The sequence below is a fragment of the Odocoileus virginianus genome, chromosome 4 (assembly GCF_023699985.2).
Source record: "Odocoileus virginianus isolate 20LAN1187 ecotype Illinois chromosome 4, Ovbor_1.2, whole genome shotgun sequence".
Classification (NCBI taxonomy): Eukaryota; Metazoa; Chordata; class Mammalia; order Artiodactyla; family Cervidae; genus Odocoileus; species Odocoileus virginianus.
The window spans coordinates 16196715-16210845 of NC_069677.1; the positions used below are offsets into that span (position 1 = coordinate 16196715).

At 35.1% G+C, this 14131-nt stretch overlaps 1 protein-coding gene across 9 annotated transcripts in view; it reads right to left on the reverse strand.

Moving 5' to 3' along the window:
- Positions 1 to 777: 777 nt before the first annotated feature.
- OPA1 (OPA1 mitochondrial dynamin like GTPase) overlaps positions 778 to 14131 on the reverse strand; it is a 98142-nt gene continuing 84788 nt past the window's right edge. For all 9 annotated transcript variants that reach the window (XM_020882586.2, XM_020882587.2, XM_020882589.2 and 6 more), the window contains 2 exons: positions 6062 to 6136; positions 778 to 3877 (listed from right to left, as the gene is read on the reverse strand). In XM_020882586.2, the coding sequence (XP_020738245.2) occupies positions 6072 to 6136 (65 nt within the window). In that variant the 3' untranslated portion in view covers positions 778 to 3877; positions 6062 to 6071. The remainder of the gene's footprint in view (positions 3878 to 6061; positions 6137 to 14131) is intronic.

The following is a 14131-nucleotide window of genomic DNA, read 5'->3' on the forward strand; positions in this document are numbered from 1 at the left end:
TTTAGCTCAGCTGGTAAAGAATCCACCTGCAAGGCAAGAGACCCCTGTTTGATTCCTGAGTCGGGAAGTTTCCCTGGAGAAGGGATAGGCTACCCACTTCAGTATTCTCGGGCTTCCCTGGTAGCTCAGATGATAAATAATCCACCTGCAGTGTGGGAGACCTGGGTTTGATCCCTGGGTTGGGAAGATCCCCTGGAGAAGGGCATGGAAACTCACTTCAGTATTCTTGCCTGGAGAATCCCCATGGACAGAGGAGCTTGGTGGGCCATAGCCCATATGGTTGCAAAGAGTTGGACACGACTGAGCAACTAAACACACACATGAGCAAAGTTCTGGGAAAAATTCTAAAATTAAAAAAAAAGGGAGTTTGTAATCGAGTGGTGGATGGAATGAAGTGATCTTTAAGGTTCCTCTGGCTCTAATACTTAATGATGCCTTCTTAGCCTCATAAATGACTAAACAGGTTAGGATCATCAATGAAAATGATGGCCATGGTAGCAAAATACAATTAAATACATTAAAAAAAATATATTTTACCAAAGAAAATACCAAACTGTATTGACAAATATCAAGACATGAAAAAGAGCATGGTTAGATCATGAATTACAACTGTGCAATGTAAGGCATGTGAAAGTCAAGCATTCAAAGAAGAGCCACATATTAAGAGGCTTGTTAGACCATGAATTTGGTTATACTGTGGAGTCAATTATCATCCTGGGTGCATAAGTTTCTCTCTCTCTCCCCCTCATTATAACAAAGACAACTTAAAAGATGCTCTCCAATAACATGATTTCAGTGTCTTTAATTACTCATCTACACCAATGATCTTAGATCAAGCACAGGCAAAATATAAATTGCAGTAACATCTACATATAGTGTGAACATTTTTAAAAATAATACAAAGTTCATTCATAGTGCACAAGTAAAAACAAGGCTAAGTTTTAAATATTTAAACATAAAGCCATGATTATTCAAAAGGTAAGCATATTTATAAACATATTTCTATACTGCTGAAGTTCCTGAAACTACAGCATATACCAGCTTAGAGAACCAAAACTGAAAAAAAACAAAACACAAAACTTTGATCCCCTTTATTGGAAAACTAAAACATATTTCTTTTAGCACATAAATACATCTAAAATAAATAAAAATAAAATTATTGACTGGTTAAGGGATTTACCTTTTAAACCTACACTCTGAATCTTAATATCATATGCAAAATTCCCAAATTATAAGGTCAGGAAATACCACTCTCTGCAACGTTCCCTACTCATTATTACACTACTCATTTGTATCTGGAGGCTCAATAATTTGTGGGAAGGAGTGTGTTGGAGTAAAGCCTGGAAAGAGGGGATAATACAGAGAAAAGAGGACATAATTAAGCGGCTAAGAAAGGCTGACTGCTCCGCTTGTAACTACAGCTCAGCTGAACTATGGTTCAACCGTGAAGCTGCAGGAACTGCTCATTTCCTATCATTCACTGCCTACATAGCTTGATTTCTTAAATTGATACCTGGATTGAGTAAATTTTAGATACAATCTATTTACAGTTGTTCAGTCTTCAGTACAGAGTTTTGTTCATTCTATTCCTTGCAAATTCTGTGGTGCAATACAAAATGACTCCTGGTCTCATTAGAATTTAACTTTTATATACTGAATTTGTTTCTATTTGTTACATTTTTATACTTTTGTGTAGTGATTTGTTTGCATTTGAATCATTTGTGATTTCTGAACTACTGACACAACACAGTTTACTGTTGAAAATCTGAGAGGTTTTTTTTTTTTTTTTCTTTTAAAACATCCAATTTTAAGAAATAGCTAGCTTTTGGGTGGGGAGGGAAGCATGCTTAGTGTGAGATCTGCCATAAAGGAAAACAATATATAATCCATGAAAGAAGTTATATTACCAAGTAGGACAGGGAACTGTCTGGACTCTAAAATGGGATTTTTAATAAAATTTTATTATTTATATATTTAAATCACAAATACCAATCTCAAAGAAATGGAGACATCTCCTTTAACCACCCCTTCTTAAATTTATAGAAAGAGATGTAATAAAAGCACTGACTAACATCAGCCTTTTGCTTGGGGGAAATCTGTAGAAACACAGCTGAGCGCTTTTTTCCCTATCCATAGCTCACAGAAATAAACACGGTTCCTTTTCCTTTTTTTTTAGAAATACATTTGTAGTTGTAAAGTTGCTGTGTTTTACAACTGCAAAAATAATAATTACTAACTGAATGATGTCTGCTTCAGTGAGGGTATTCACTCACTGGCCAGCACTAGTTAGAGGGAGTTAACCAGTAAGGTCACCTCTTAACCTTTGTACAGAACATCGGGGAACCCTATTCCCTCTCCATTCACCCACCCACCCACTGTCCCCAGGTCTGAAGGATACAGAAATGTTCTTGAAGACTCAGTTCCCAAATAAAATATATTGCTACTCTCTGCTTAAAACTGCATCTACATCCTATCAAACAGTATATAACAAATAATTCCTGAATTTTCAATTTCTGAAATATTTTGTGGTATCCTTTAACCTTGCATATTGTGTCAGATCTTGATAGAGATCACAATAAAGAATGTACTGATGTTAAATTTAAAAAAATGTGGGAACTGTTACCAGAACATAATTCTAAGAAACTTAAAAATTAAGTAAACTGTAAAATAAAAACCGTCACAAAATGGGCACTTTTATTAGAATACTAAAGGTATAATGAAATGGCAGCAAGAAGCAGAGTTAAATGGCAAAGACATTGAAAGTCAAAAATGGCCTATTTCTTTGCTTTAAAGTCCTTTAGCCATTACAAAATATTAAAAAAAAAAACACATGAAAATGATGTGAGGATATTACCATAATTGAACTGCAATGAATTAAACTTTATATTTTTCTTTAAACATCCAGGGAAGAAGGGAATGGTCAACATAATTCTAACTGTTGAAATAATTTCCATTTAAAACACAATTTTATGAAAGAAGGCTTTTCCTGAGGCCTCAATGAAATGTTGACAATAGTCTAAATGAATTAGTCAATTGATTATTCTTAATCTTCCCCATCTTACGTCACAATCCAACAGCTCTGTCAACAGGTTAAAAAAAAAACAACAAAAAACCACTGTCAACAAGAAAGCCTAGCTCAAGTATAAAACATCCAAAATGAATGAATTCAAATGGATAGAGAAAGTACAAAAACATCAACTGAATCAAATAGGTAAGCTGCTACTGACTTAGCTTCTAAGGCAACTTCTAAGCTGTCAATGAAGGGTTGAAATCTTTCACTGAATGTACACAGAATTGTAATACAAATTAACCTATTTGAAGAGTTTTTCTGTTAACTCACTTTCTTTCAAGTAAATATAAACTGAACTATCCTGGTCAAATAGCTTCTGTACACAGAACATTGCAGATACAGACAACAACTCAGCAGGTTACCATCATTTTATATACAATTGATAGCCTTTAGAAAATTGCCATAAGTTTTATTTCAAAACACCTAACATTCTTTCTCTGGAAAAGAAATTACATCCAGTAACGTTGGCTAATGAGTCAGTTGAACTCGTGCCACTAGAAATGAGACAACAAGCAGGAGTGCAAGTTTCTTATCTTCAAGGACAGCCTAATGGCCACACCACTTAAATTATCCCAGTTTCTCACTTTAATACAATAAAACAGAATGTTAATAGCATTTCCACTTTTCTTCCATTCAAAAGGTAGCTGACTGTTAAAGTGCCTCTAACACACATAAATCATTTTTATTCCATGACTTTATTTTATGTTTAGAAAGGCAGAATAGCAGAAGAACAAAAGGCAAGACAAAAGACTTTCGAGTTTTCTTTCTTCAGATGTATGCAGAGGTGATTATATGATGAGTAGGATTCTGTAAAAATAAACAATTTTCACTGGTAAATTTAGGTCTGGGGAGACAAATGTAAAATTTCTAAGTAAATTTTACTATTGTATGATCATAAAAATATTGAAGCTTAACTGCCTAAGTTGCTAGCTTCATTAAATTTAAAATATCCACCAGAACAATACAACAGTTTTTATCAAATATGATGTATGAATCAAAAAATATTGGAATTAATCTTCAGCAAGTATCAGTTATTCAAAATGATCAGGCTGAGTAACTACATGCATCTCAAAACTCACTGAGAAGAATACAAATTCCTTAAGATGCCTGGCAACTTTTATTAAATGGTCAAAATGAAGCAAGGCTACAGTTTCACCAGATTTATTCTTTTACTTTTTTTTTTCTAGCCTTGCCTGTGGCATGTGGTATCAGTTCCCCAACCAGGGAACCTATTGAACCTAGGCTCCCTGCATTGGGAGCACAGTCTTAACCACTGGACCACCAGGGAAGTCCCAGATTTATTCTTTTAAGTGGATTTGCAGTATACAAAATAGATCATCTGTCCAACTCACAGATAAATGTAACAGTTCACAGAGCCATGAATGTCAAGGGGTGGGAAGTGCCCTAGAGAGCAGAGACAAGTAGGGAACAAAATAAGCTGGGACTGTTTTCCGGTACACAGTCTGCCTCGTAGGACTGTCTCGGCCTTCACCTGGGCCAGACACTTTGGCAGGAAAAGGCATGTTCCTGGCAGCAACAATCACTCCAGATGTCACACTGACCAGCTTAGGTAAGTGACACTGACCTGGTTGGCTCTGGGCTTCCTTATTTCATTAAAGAGATGGAAATGTACCTGATATTTTCAATTGGGTTTCTGTGAATTCCAACCCCCCAAAAAACTATATTTGTAAACAAAAGTATCAAGCAAACTCTGATGCTTATGAAGAGAATCTCCAAATCCAGAAGATTCTCAAATGTTTCTAACATTACCTACTGATAGTAAGGAACTATGACAATGAGGAAGACATCATAACATTTCATGGTTTTAAAAGAAAATATTCGTACACTGAAACTGTATAAAATGTTTACGAGCATAGATACTTAAAAACACTGAATTATTTTTGGCCTGTGTGAAAGATGATTAATATTTAGTTTCTAGACACATTTTTGCATACATCCATATACCTGTCTTAGCTTATGAAAGAGAAATAAACAAAGTAACAAAGCATTATTCTAAAGCTTTTTACTCCTTCCTCTCTCATGCATTGCTGGTGTACCATTCTATGTGATATTGGTCTAAGCTGTGCTTCCTTTTTCTAGCTTGCTTTCTCAAATATATTGCCTCGACAGTACAAGAAAGTAGGCAGGCTGATTTAAGGGCCTTTTCTGAACACAGTGCAGCTAGGGAGAAAAACCTTCACGTTTCTACTCCGTTTACTTCTGTGTTGCAAGCTGTCTACTGAGCAAGGACTCACAAATAAAGTGAGTAATTAAATATTTTAAATAAGTGATAAGGTCTTAATTATAGCATTTTCCTTTTCTCGACTTATTCAATAAAAGACTTTCTAATTATATTTTTTCAGCAATAATTAGCAATTAACTCTGCTATTAAGGGAAGTCTTCAAATATAATATTTTATTAGGCACTGCTGCCACACACTACAGAATTAGACAAGAGCCCACACATTTAGAACAGTCCTAAGTTCTACAGCTGTCAAGTTATTTTAAATTGAAAAAGTTTATTTAAATGTTTTTAAATGCTGAAAATAAGATTAAGAACAATTATTAAAATTTTTAGTCAACCCCAAATAAAAAGATTTGCAAGTGAACATATATGTGATTATTTACTGAATACGAACAATGAGAAAATGAGTGCAACAGTTCAATTCTTTATAAACAGAAAACCTATGAGCTACCAGCATATCATGAAACATTTTAGCTTTGTTCACCTTTTTTCTGTTCAAAATGAGTTCTAGGGGAGATTTTTAGTTCAGCCACAAGGCGATCAAGTTATTCAAAGGAACACCATACATAAAAACTGTAGAATCTAGTTTTGGAAATTCCTGCTTTTTAAATTATTCAATTACATTAAGATTATTATTAAGGAGTAAGTAGGATATAGTTAAGCAGAATGATAAACTATTAAAGTAAGTTTTAAATATAAATTTTGCATTTAGACAGTACCAATGCAGTAAGAGGTTTTTTTACTCACTTATTATAATTTACTTCTCCTGATGAAGAGCTTCAATAAATGCATCAAGTTTTTCTTGAATTTCTCTAACTTTTTCTGTAGATATAAAAAGATAACAAATTAATTAAAAACAAATTTATTTCTTGAAGGCAATGGTTTGGGATACTTGAACTACTTAGGAAAAGGGGAAAAATCATCTTCACATGACACACCATCTGATATCCAAATGAAGTTCAAACAGATTATAGCAATAGCCCTTCTAATAATTTTTTGGAAAGGGGAAGAGTGTAGGGGACAGATCCTTTTGAGAATCTAATAAATGTTGCAGATTCTTACACAGAAAAAGGCAAATATAGATATAGATACACATGCAATTATGTGTAGAACTTTAAGGAGTTGTTAAGATTCTGTGAGGTCTAACCAAGGACTCACAGTTAGCATTATCTGGAACAGAGGAAAATATAAAATAATAAAACCAATTTTTTAACATTAGAAGAGAATACAAGTGAGTATATAACTGGCCTTCAACTAGGAAATGACTTTCTAGGTGTGAAGTAACAGGAAGTTACAAAGATCAACCAATACGACCACATTAAAATGTATATTTTATATGTCAAAACGTCCTAACACTGAAAGACAAAAAAGAAACTGTAGGAAGTACGTTCAACAAAAATGAAAAAGTCAGTAACACTTAAAAAAAAAAAAGTACTTTTCTTTCTGTGAATGAGGAAAGGAAAGTTTAAAAACACCAGAGCCACTGAAGACAGATTTACATTATTTTATTTGATTTCAGGTTTTCACTTTAGGTGTTCAAATAAAATCTACAAATTCTCTCTGAAATATAAAAATTTCCTTCAAAATGTATTCACATGGCATGCCAACCCCCTAATATTAAAAGCAGAAAGAATCATGATTTATTCTACTTCACTGCTAACTTAATCATGCAGCTCCTATTTTAAAACACAGGTTAGGCATGCTATTGAACTGTGGTGCTGGAGAAGACTCCTGAGAGTCCCTTAAACAACAAGGAGATCAAACCAGTCAATCCTAAAGGAAATCAGCCATGAATATTCATTAGAAGGACTGATGGCTGAAGCTGAAGCTCCAATACTTTGGCCACCTAATGCTAGGAAAGATTGAGGGCAAAAGGAGAAGGCGGTGACAAGAGGATGAGATGGTTGGATGGCATCACTGACTCAAAGGATGTGAGTTTGAGCAAACTCCAGGAGATAGTGAAGGACAGGGAAGTCCGGCGTGCTGCAGTCCATGGGGTCGCAAAGAGCTGGACATGGACTGACTTAGTGACCGAACAACAATAGTAAGCATGATAACAAGTTCTTTTATCCTGTTAACGTAATATGTTCGTGAGAATTATCAATTAAAGTGAAATGACTGGTTCAAAGTTGGTGACCTAAAGGCAAAACTGCAAAGCCTTCTACCTTCTATTCTTACTCTTACGAAGTTTATATTTTTTTCAGCTTTTCTTTTTTATTTTTTAAAAACTGAAATATAATTGATTTACAACATTTGCATCTTTTACATTTAAAAATAAATAATCTGCAATCAAAGATATAAGTATCCTTTTCTATCAATGAGATAGCATTTGTGATGAGTAGCCAATAAAAAGGACTGTTCTTTTGGTAAATTCTTGTCAGCACTGTAGGAACTCAACGTAGCCTACCAGAGTTGTATATAAAGAATGCAATGTTTTCATTTTCTTTTTCCAGTAATTTAGAACTTCTAATTCTTAGTACTAGACTGAGATGAATACACACCAAAAAAAAAAAAAAAAAAAAAAAAAAGCCAGGGCAGAGGGATCCCCTAATATTTTAAACAAATTATTTACTGAGAAAATATGTTACAGGTAAATATAAACAAGAATTCCTTGCTTCTATCTAAAAAAATCAAACTCTTGGAAATTTAGTTTGTACTTTTTGTAGTCTTTTTTTATGGGGGGTTTTGTTTTTTTAACTAGCAGTCAAGCCAGTAAACATCCTTCCTTTCACAAAATAAGGCCACATTTTTATTTTAAAAATTATTTCAAATAGTTACTTAGAAACAGTTCATCTATCTTCTTCACTGAACATTTACAGAGTTTCAGATACTATAGCTCAGTTGAAGACTTTCTTTAAAGGAGGCTGGGAAATAGGGGGAAAAAAGTTTTCTAAATCATCTCATACAATTTTGGAAATGGATGAGGTTTTTAAAAAATCATCTAGCTTAAACAGCACAAAATATGGAAATCTCAAACAAGTGTTCAGAGCCTTAGCAGCTCTCTGAACACTGTACTGAGAACTACTTCTACGTGGGAAAACTGCATTAAATCACCGTCTATCTGCTCCATCATCTGAGTACAATCAGGCAGCTGAAGGGCCAGCTCTATCTGTCCTTTGCCCTGTCAATGACCTCTATGCTCAGCTGGACAGACTATCTGTGAGTGTGTGGGACAGGAGCATCACTCACAAGAGACTTCACAGCAAGATCGACTTGTATTGACAGAGACCAAGAGCCACTCTGACGCATGTGCCTAACTGTGGAATCTGAATCAAATTCAAATTCTTCTAAAATTCAAGATAAGTGATGTTTCTCATAAATTAAAGTTTTTAAAAAAACTAATTATATATGAAAACCACAGAATAGAAAATTACCAACTTTCCCTTTGAAAAGTTGTTTTTACAAAATATTTTACCACTGGAATATCAAAACACTGTACCTCTATGCCCTGAAACCTCAAGAATAACACAAAGAACATTAGTAAGTAACTAAGAAGTTAATGGGAGGAAACGAGAGAGAAGAGGATGGAGGTAAAAGTTGAAAGAAAAAAGAATAACTGTGATAAATGTTTCCTTTTAATACTAAATTGGAAAACTCATTTCTTCATTTGCTCCTTCACTTATATAATGTACTTACTGAAGTGACATGGGGACATATGATACCCTGCCTTTAAGAAGAATTCCTTGCTTACCTTCTACCTCTCTCTAAGTCTGTAAGTGTCTACTATATTTTGTGTGATTTCAGATCCCACATTTCATTTGGTCCTCATATAACCCCATACATTTCACTGCCAAAGACGAGGCTATTAAGCCTGGAGAGTTAGCCTTGTCCACATTCCTCCACTTCAGAGACATATACTAGATCTACTACCATATGCAGACTCTAAATGGTAACAAAACAAATGCTATTATTGCAAGTGTATTTGTTGCAAGTTTTGCCTGCCTATTGTGAAACAAGATATTTTGATAATAAAAATAGGGAATAAGATAGTTACTGAGCACCTCCTAAGTAGTTCTGTGTCTAGAAATGTCTAAAAAAATGAATATTATGCTATCATAATATGAATATTATGATAAGATGAGTATTATTACTTCTTCCTCTTGAGATTAAAAGGAGACCTTTGGAGAACAATCTAAGAGCAGGAAACTGGACCAAATGTCTACAACAATGTCTGACTTACTATATATGCTCAATAAATATTTGATAAATGAAATTACCAGAAGTATGGCATGGAGAATGACGGCTACAGGTTATCAAGAGGGGGGAAAGAAGCACTTAACATGCTTCCAGGATGTTATGCCAGGATCACAAGAGCTACAGCAAGTCTGGGAACAAGAGGCAGGTTAAACGTTGACAATGAAGAGCTGGTGGGCTCCCAACAACACACAACAGAGAATACTCAGGTCTTAGAACACAAAAGCAATTGGTGGGGGAGGGGAGGGAGGACTTAATTATTACACCTTATTTAAGAAGGCTAAAATATGATGATTATACAAGCACACACAAGCATGATTTCAAGCTTTGCAAGGAAGTTATATTATAAATAATAAGGAACATTATTTTGCATATTTGAATTAATTTTAAATTCTGATGTAAAGTTCCAGCAATATCTTTTATCTGGCTGCACAGAAAACTGAGTTATGCATAAAAATCAAGTTGGAATGTTAGCAACTAACACTTTCCACTTTCTGATCCTTCAAACTAACGTCTCACTATTACAGTGTTTTCAAACCCCCAAATCTTAATGGTATTTAATTTATCAACATTAGAACTTACTTTCCCATGGAAAAATGTGTATATATTAGCAAGGCTAATTATAGAGCAAACTCCTTTTTCTATTAAATATTTGCATTAAATATTTACATAGCTAGAGAATTCTTATAAATTTGTGATTTACTTGATAAACTAAACCAACTCAGGAAGGGATTAACAAACTGCTATTTCTGTACACTGAAACAGCCAATTCCACATGGAGTGAATACGGAGTCTACTTTCCATTTATCCAATGTTTACTTAAAAGATGAACAATTTCAAACATCAATTCATTGTGCTTCTTGATTGAGTCATGAATATTCCCATAATCCCCAACTCATAAACCATCAGTCTTAGTGAATGAAGTTCCTTCTCTTTTTTCTTTTCTTCAGATGACTTGACACCCATTCATGTTTAGGGTCTCTTTATCTCTACATGAAATGATACCACTACTCTCATTTTCTTTTTGAGTCTTCTGATACTTGCTCTAAAAGTCTCAAAAACACACTAATCTGTAATTAGGTTTTGAATACACTGTGAATCCAAAAGGCCAAACCCGGGAGAAGGTTCACTTCAGTGGGTAATAACAGTTTAGAACAGGAACAAAGAATCACACACAAAACACTACCACATGAACCGAAATAAACCTTTTACAACTTTTGATGTTTTTAGAGAAAGCATAGAGAAATGAGCTGCAAACTTATGGATGCAGTGTATTTTACACAAGCACACATCCAAAGATCCAAATGTTCCTTAAGAGAACTGTTTCATAACACACTGCATGCACGTTTTCTACCAAGCTTGGGGACACCTTGTAGGTGAAATTTTGCTATAAAAAGCTATTGACTAAGGGACTGAAAATTAAAGGAACACTTCTTATTATGTTACATATGCTGTTCCTGAACAGGCTTGCTTTTTATTAGACAATTACACTGTAAGTGCTCTTTAGAAATTTAGTGTTTAAAGGAATCATCTAGGGAAACAAGGAAAGAAAACCAACCAAAAACAAGTGAATTGAGACCAGATTCAAGATTCTCAAAACTACAGTCAAAATCTTAGACTTAGCACCAGAAAACATGTACACCTTTGACAGCTGAAAGGAAGAGCCGAAGAGATATATAATCAAATATACACATTTAAATCTAACACTTATCTTCTGAGTCCTGGCCCTCCAGTTTTTTTTTTTTCTCTTCCCTACAAATAGGTATGATTATTTTGAAACATACTCATTAATGAAGACAAATGGTAGACTTCTGTTTGTTACAGAAGAGGGAGGCGTCATCTCCTACGTCCTGGGGAAAGCTGTTTGAGACTGGGACAGTAATTTCAAAGCTGGGTGGGGTCCAGACTTCCAGGGGTCTCTGAGGTGGAAATATAGTTCTCTGGGTTATTTCTATTGCTTCAAAAGTTCAAATGGAAATCTTTGTTTGGGCTAGAATTATATCTACTCTTGTAACAATTATTTGTTTGGGCTGATTAAGAGATATAATTGCAATTCTATGTTTCAAATTAAAAATAAAAGCATATTATAGACAAACCTTATAAAACATGGACTTCACAAAATGACGTATACAAAAATAAAACGAGTGTCTGACAAAAAACAATGTTAGGAATCCCTGGTCGAATGCTCCTAATAAGCAATAGGGTAGTTATTTCATATGATTTTTATAAAAATGAGACCACACTGTACTAACAGGCATATGATAATGTGATCAGGAGAACTACATTTCTAGTCCTGGCTTTGCCTTTAACCTTACTATTGTGGACAAATCACAGTCCTAGTTTATCAATAAAATGAGAGAATATGTCTTAAAAAATTCAAAGTCTATACTAATGTACTTTAAAACTTAGGACTGAAATGTACTATTCTGATGTTATTAATAATTGCACCTTTTTAAACTTATTAGTGGTCTTTTGTTCTTTAGTATCTTTTTATCTGCTATTAAGCTACTAGCAAAAACTGCAACCACAAATGATAATACTATTCTCATAGGATTGCAGAGTTCATTTTAGATTCATTTTATACTGTCACCCTCCCCCACCCTCTGCCCAGGAACAGGCCAGCTTATATGAATTGTTTACTTGCAAAGAAGTCTGTCATTTAAAATCACTCAGCAAGTGCTACACTTGCTATGTAATAGATGCCCATGAATATTCATTCATTTGTTCATTCATTTATTGACAGGTGCGTTATCTGACTTAACCAATACTTAATCTAAACATTAAAGATGATTACTTTAGGGACTTTCCTGGTGGTCCGGTGGCTAAGACTCCATGCTCCCAATGCAGGGGACCCAGGTTCGATCCCTGGTCAGGGAACTAGATCCCACATGCTGCAACTAAGCGTTCACATGCCACAACTAGGACCCAGTGCCGTCAAATAAATGATTTTAAAAGTTTTAGAAGTTTATTTCAGACTCCAAAACAATATGATTTAGAAAGCTGCCATAAGAAAAGTCTGTGAAATAAATTATAATTTATGTTCTGCTTCACTGACTACACTGAAGCTTTTGACTGTGTGGACCACAACAAACTGTGGAAAATTCTTAAAGAGATGGGAGTATCAGACCATCTCACCTGTCTCCCGAGAAACCTCTATGCAGGTCAAGAAGCAACAGTTAGAATCAGACAAGGAACAATTAACTAAATGATTCAAAATTGGGAAAGGAGTCTGACAGGGCTGTATATTGTCACCCTGCTTATTCAACTTACATGCAGAGTACATCATGTGAAATGTTGAGCTGGATGAAGCTCAAGTTGGAATCAATATTGCTGGGAGAAAACATCAACAACTCAGCTTTGTAGATGATACCACCCTAATGGCAGAAAGTGAAGAGGAACTAAAGAGCCCCTTGATGAGGGTGAAAGAGAATGGAAAAAGCTGGCTTAAAACTCAACATTCAGAAAACTAAGATCATGGCATCTGGTCCCATCATTTCATGGCAAATAGAAGGGGAACAAGTGGAAACAGTGGCAGATTTTATTTTCGTGGGCTCCAAAATCACTGTGGATGATGACTGCAGCCATGAAATTAAAAGATGCTTGCTCCTTGGAAGAAAAGCTATGACAGACCTATACAGCGTATTAAAAAGCAGAGACATCACTTTGCCAACAGGTCTGTATAGTCAAAGCTATGGTTTTTCCAGTAGTCACGTATAGATGTGAGAGATGGTCAATAAAGAAGATCGAGTAATGGAGAATCAATGCTTTTGAATTGTGATGTTAGAGAAGACTCTTCAGAGTCTCCTGTACTGCCAGGAGATCAAACCACCAATCCTAAATGAAATCAACTCTGAATATTCATTGGGAGGACTAATGCTGAAGCTCCAATACTTTGGCCACTTGATGAGAAGAGCCAACTCACTGGAAAAGATCCTGATGCCAGGAAAGACAGAAGGCAGGAGGAGAAGGCAGTGGCAGAGGATGAGATGGTTAGAGAGCATCAATGACTCAATGAACATGAACCTCAGCAAACTCCGGGAGACAGTGGAGGACAGAGGAGCAGGGTTAAGACAGAGGAGCCTGGCGTGCTACAGTCATGGGTGTTGCAAAGAGTTGGATATGACTTAGTGATAGAACAACAACATTCCTTCACCACAACCCAGTGTCAGTTGATTAGCTTTGCTGTACCTAGGGCTAGGGGATCAGAGACTGGTTCGGCAACACCAGTAGGGAGCTCAAGACTAAACTGGCAGCTTGTTTATAGCAAAGTATGCAGAACCCTCGAGAGCACCAATCTCATCCTAAGTTTCACATTATTTCACTTGCCTGGATTTTCTCTTCCCTTCCACCCTTTTAATTTAAGAATTCTTACCTTTTGCACAGGGTAGATCTTTATAAGCTGCATCAAATTGTTTTGGGAATAAGGTAGGAAATTAGTAAACTAACAAGCTAGTTTGTAGAAGATACACCACAGGCAGCTGATATACTGTAATATATACACAGTAATATACTATAATATTCTAAAAATGATCTTTTTATACCAGCAGTGCTTTTAAAATCAGTAATTTAAGAACATTTTTAGGAAACAATATTATCACATTTAACCTTCTATGAACAATCTCT